This window comes from Limulus polyphemus, unplaced genomic scaffold, assembly GCF_000517525.1.
Source record: "Limulus polyphemus unplaced genomic scaffold, Limulus_polyphemus-2.1.2 Scaffold2157, whole genome shotgun sequence".
Taxonomy (NCBI): domain Eukaryota; kingdom Metazoa; phylum Arthropoda; class Merostomata; order Xiphosura; family Limulidae; genus Limulus; species Limulus polyphemus.
Window position 1 is genome coordinate 13713 of NW_013667767.1, and position 6441 is coordinate 20153.

General features: G+C 30.4%; 1 protein-coding gene across 1 annotated transcript in view; it reads right to left on the reverse strand.

Moving 5' to 3' along the window:
- Nucleotides 1-4307: 4307 nt before the first annotated feature.
- Nucleotides 4308-6441, reverse strand: part of LOC106466120 (voltage-dependent L-type calcium channel subunit beta-4-like) — a 97986-nt gene continuing 95852 nt past the window's right edge. Inside the window, exon 13 of the mRNA XM_022394075.1 lies at nucleotides 4308-5541. Within this exon, the coding sequence (XP_022249783.1) occupies nucleotides 5155-5541 (387 nt within the window). The 3' untranslated portion in view covers nucleotides 4308-5154. The remainder of the gene's footprint in view (nucleotides 5542-6441) is intronic.

Below are 6441 nucleotides of genomic sequence, written 5' to 3' on the forward strand. Positions count from 1 at the left end.
ATGTGTCAATAAGAAAAAAATCCTCATGAGTAAGAAATATCACTCACTATTCAACGAAATTGCTTGGGCAACAATAAGCACAAATAGAACAAGAGAAAAATTATCAATATTTTGTTTTTACTGGATATATTTCACCTCTTTCAGAAATGCAATGTATCTTAACAAAAATAATCGGTTATCAAAAGAATACATTACAGCATGAAAGCTTTAACTTTCTACTGACAACATCAAATAGAGATATAAACTCTTGATTGACAAATTATTAGTTATTTTACTTCTTACGTATTCAAACCATCATTTCTTCTCTTTTCTGTATTTCAATAACATGTCATTATTTCTCTTATTTTGAAATACCCAAGAAAGTAACTAGCTTAATTATAAATGTATATCTAATTCACAAATCACTAGCTATTTTCTCTGCTGATTCTTAACGCAAGAGTATTTTTAATTCATTTTTAACAAATTTCGTTTGTTTTCCTAAAGGATTTCTCTTATAAAATAAAACAAATTCTAATTTTGAAATAAGGGCTGAAATCAACTTGTATTCTTTGCTGTACTCGTTCATAAATATTGGGATCCTATACCCACAACTTCCACTAACGAACAAACTACACTTAATCCTTTACGAGAAAACCAAAAACTATTAGCATTATAATTATGCAGTTCTAGGACACTTATGAATTTATATTTAAAAGTGCTATTCGCAAAATACGCTCAACAAGCAAGTCCGTAATAATAATGAAAAAAAACATTCGGTAAGTTGTTTTTGCGTTGTATTTAAACGCAACTAATTTCATATTTTCATATTCCATGAAGCGTTTTAGACGTATCTGACTTTTAAGTAAAGTACTACTAACCTGAATGTTGTAGAAATGGACAACCTGTCTTCTGAGTTAAAGATACAACGTCGTCTTATCACAAGTTATCATGTCAATAAATAACTATCAATTTCAACAATAATCTTTGAACTTTCGTTGATATAAATGTTTCGAAAATGATCTTATGGGGTTATCAACAACAACAAAAAAAATTAAATGTTTATCATGGAATTGGTTGGTTTCTTTACTCAAAAATCAAATATCTTTCATTTTTGTTTGATTATTTTTAATCCTTTAGCCATGAAATATAAAAACCAAATGTGGCTTTTATATCGCAGTGTCTGATGATTTAGTATAACGATACCAGATATTCAAACAACTTCAGGAAGGAAATGCATAAAAAAAAAGGTTTAATTACAGAAAAAAAACAAGTTTTGACTACAGAAAAGGCAATTAGTATAATATAGTCCGGTCTAGTCCGTGTATGTTTTATAATTCAAGTATACATATGCTAAGGAGTTAAACGTAACAGTAAGCCTATAAAGTATTTTTGGACCCGTACATGTGAAAATATTTCGAAAGGCTCTATTGTTCCAACACAAAAAATAAAGACCTTTTATGAATATATTATTACTCATTAAAACAATTTTATCGTTCGAAAAATTTTGAAAAGTGTCAAGATTTAAAATGAACTTTTTAATATAAAAAACACGACATTCCAAAATTCTTACAACACTCCTAATACTAGACAATATTAAGTAAACTAATGTTCCAAAAAAATACTTTACATGGAACATCACGGACACTTCTCGTACGATTTAAGTATCTACAGGAATCGTTAATTCACTTACACTAAAATGTGTTTGAATTTATTACTTAAGTTATAAACTTGCACAATTTTGATGACATGGAACACTTTAATTGCAAGGGTAATAAAAAATATTTCAGCCTGTAATTAGTTTATTAGTGTAATTGTTATGTAAGAGTCAGTTTGACTCCAACAACTTTCAATATCAGTTCTATTAAGTATATAAAATAAAATAGTTGTATTTTGTATTTATGGCCGCGTCCCTAATTTTGAATTATTGACGGGAGCGAAGGCAGCCAGTCAGCAGCATTCCACCGCCCACCTTTCACGCTAAGGGATTCACTGTCACTCTTATAATGCATCAATAACTAAAGTGCGGGGAATGTCCTTGGTATTTCCATGGATTCGAACTCGGTTTGCTATCTTCGAAATCCAAAGTTCTTTCATAGGGCCGACACGCGCCCTCCACCTTATGAAGAAGAATTAAAGAAATGTTATTCAAATTTGGATTATTTTTTTATTTAAGTATCACGATTTTTTAAACTGTTCCACTTCCAGTGAATCGTGTTCAAACAAAAGACACCGAAAATGTACGTTCATGTAATCAGAAATATTGACCATTCTTCAAAACGTATCGTTTTTTGTTTTTACTTCTCTTGGAGCCTCTCGAAGGAGACATCTATGGAACGTGATAGTTATTAATTCCGTACCGACCTCCGTATTAGAATTTTATATTAATAACTCCGCAGATAAACACGTTTAGTACGAAACAACGCGGATAGTATTTCAAAAAAAATTAATTTCCCTCCAATATATTCTGAAGAAACCTCAAGTATACATCTATTGCAAACTATCTGTACAGAAAGAAATATTTTTAGATTAAATGTTACAAATCCATTATACTACTTAAAATCTATCAATCGAAAGTTCTGCTACATTTGATACAAATATCTAAAATCGTAACAATTGGTAAACAGTTGTTTTTGTTCTTGCGAAGGTGACAAGGGAAGTATATCCCACATTAATACATTTTTAACAAGGTGACTTGTGCATAAAATTGAATTCTACAGTGTAAAATCCAAATATATGGAGATCAACCACTGTGAGGACATCATTCCAAGAATACAGGTTGATTAAAGCTAAGACCTATATTTACAAAAGCTATCAGGAACGTGTCATTCCAATAATATAATTTTATCAGAAAAAACAAAGTTATGAATATACAATTTAAAAGAATACATCTTCCACAAGTAAAAGTTTCATACTTATTGATGTGTAATGGAACGCACAAATGTGGACATGGACATTTTGACAGGATTGGTGTGAAACACGTACTATTAAAACATTGGCAAAGTGATAAAGCATTACACATTATTATGTTCAGCATGAAGAAATTTCATAACCAATATATATCTCCTGTATTCTCTAGATTTCAATCACCATTTGGTTACTTGGCTTATAACAAGCCAGTGCTATCATCTGACATTTTATAGAAATTATTCTTATTTTCCATTTGGTGCACTTTTGGAGTTCTGCACATTACAGTGAAAACACAACAAAAATAGTCCACACAATTAAACAAATATACTTCTGCTAGCCAACACCTTGCTAGCCAAAACAACTTCTTCTTCATCCTACCATCTTGTTAGATTCAACATGACTTATTGATTGGTAGCACTCTCGCTCCTTCATTAAGTCCAAAAGAAAAGGACAGTATATTTCCCCCAAAGTGCTAGTTTTCATTTTGTAATATATTTTCCTGTAATTCTGAGCAACTAATTTCTATGAAAAAGAACAATCGCTGCGTATAAGAAAATATTTTTAACTCGCATCCATATCAAGTTCCAAAAAAAAAGATTGGTTACAGTAAACATATCGCATCGACCTTTAGTTAGGTCAAGGAATATTAAAGTTGAACTTCAGGAATAAATAAACTTTTACATTGACATAGAACAATCATAAACACGTGTTTAAATTGACATTTCATTTACCCATTCATACTGGAATATTTGATATTAAAACACTTTTTAAAATGTATTTTATCACATATTTAATTGTTTATTTTATTCAGATCTAGTTGTTTTTCCACTACCAATTTCCATTATGTATTTTTTCCTTCCAGGAATTGTGTTAATTAGTTTTCACACAGATCAGTGAATCAAAATTATTTAGGTTTCATCAAATATTTTCATTATATAGAACTACTGCCTTTATACTTTTATATATTCTTGAATTATTATACAAAATAATGAACAGATGCACTTTACCTTCAAGGGAAGTTAGATTGTGTACAGGTATATTATGAATATTTTATCTCTGCAAACAATTTTAAATATATATTACTGAAAATTTAATCAAGAGATGAATTGAGCTTTAGAAACAATTTTTGTTTACATATAAACAAAGTATTGCCCCAAACAATTAAAAAAAACAGAATAATCCAGTTAGACTAAAAAATATGACAAGAAATTATATTGTTGAGAAAATAACTGTGACCTCCTCTCCAAGTTCCAAGTTATTTGAGTAGCTACATCATATTGTACATCTTAGTCTTCATTACATTCTCCTACCTATTTAAAGAAGAATTAAAATCAATCTGGAGAAAAAGACTTAAGTTTGTTTTCTTTACCATCAAATGACTCTTTTCTGTTTGCATTTTCTACTATACATGAACGAATTAACATACTAAAAAAATGAGATTAGACATATCACTCCCCCCAGTGGCACAGCGGTATGTCTGCGGACTTACAACGCTAGAATCCATTGTGTAGCTTTGTGCTTAATTATAAACAAACAAACAGACATATCACAATCTTGGGACTAACTAAGTGTACTTGAACTCAACATTTTTTTACCAATACTACAACAGTCAGTTTACTATTTCTCCCATAAAAAATATCAATTAAATCTTTCAAAATAAACTAAAACATACATAATTTCCATATATGATGAGTATTTCCAAACATTTTCTACACAATTTTACACAGCCTATACAGAAAAATTATTTAGTATCAGAAATTTAAAAACATAAAGTTCAAAATCCTCATATAATTTATATTAACTGGGTTAAACATAAGCATACTCTAATGGCAACATTTTCAATACAGTCAACTTATTTAAAAGACGTAATTACACAAATCCTTCTGGCACTCGGAAATTTATTTGCCAAAAGCTCCTACATATTTTGTATGCACTATTTCATTCTGATAAGAAGCAGTTTCAGGTGTTGACACAGCTGTATCTCTATATACAGCTTCACCTCAAGGTATCACACTTCTGACACATTCTAGCTACCACTTCTACCTACGTAGATAATTAGCTTTTACAACAACTTTCATAAACTACTTTCAAAAAGTTGGACGAATTTCTTCACTTAATTCTACCGTTCTCATCATCACAAGTAATGTGGAGAAAATAAAATTTGATACAAAATCTAACAAGTCAAATGATAAAGGATACTGTTTGAACAGTGAGGGTTAAAGGCAGTTGTGACATCCAGAATCCCGATTCTCACAGTAATGGTGACTTCTAGATTACATTCACTGTGTATCCAGGATACTTCTGTCCTCTATGAGTGAAGTGGTAGTTTTTGTCACCACGGTGATGGTGTTCATAATCTCTCAAGTCTCGCATCTCTCTCATTTCACTAGGTTGAATATTGTCCTCCTTTTTGTGCATCAGCATTCTCTCACTCGCATCATACTCATCATAGTAAGGATCATGATCTCGTGCCCATTCTCGTTCTCTTACATAATCTTGTTCCTTGAAATCCCTACAATTTTGATGATTACCTTGTGGAGCATAGGGATCATGATAATCATTGCTCCTTTGGCCTCCTGATGCCAGGTGATGATCTCTACAGTTTCTGGTACCATAATACTCAGTCTGTACTTGCTCCAAGTCTGATGAAGCCAGCTACACCAAAAGATTACAATTTGTTAAAAATGTTGTAAGGACTACAATGTGACATTCGAACATAATTTATATGACATAAATTAAAACAATTTGATTGATTGTTTGAAGTTAAGCACAAAGCTGCACAATGGGCTATCTGTGCTCTGCGCATCATGGGTATTGAAGCCCACTTTATAGCGTTGTAAGTCCGCATACATATCGCTGTGCCACTGGGGAGCAAAACAATTTGAAAAATTTTGGATGTTATAATATAAACTAAATATATTGTAAAACGAAAAGAAGTGAATGTTATTTACATTTTTTAATAAGCATTCAATATATATATACATGGAAAAAAAGTGTAAAATAAAATCAGTTTTATCATTTTAACAATTCAAAATAATTCAGCCTGAACTAGTGAAACATGTACAGTAATATGTAATTGGATAATAGTTTTGTTCTACAAAACACACCATTATCCTTTAACTTAATACATATTGCTTGTTTTACCACAATTAAGTACCTGTGGGAGAATCATACCCTAACTTCTAGCATTGTATGTAAGTAAAGTTATCAAAGACCTTATCATGTAAAAAGGTATATTCTATAATACTAAATATCAAAGAAAAAAAATTTATAAATGTTATCAATAAATAATTTTAAAATGTCAAAAATAATTAATATAACCTTATAATGTTTTGTCTAATAAATACTTTTACAATAGAAAATACATACTTTAAATTTTGATGTATTTATGTCCCACATAAAGGAATATACATGACCTTCCTTTTAACTGGTTATAATTTACTAACAAATCACCATGTAACCATTACTAGTTGATACTATAACTACCAACAGAATACATCAATTTATACTGCAGACATCAACAGGTCACACTGCAGATATCAATTTATACTGCAG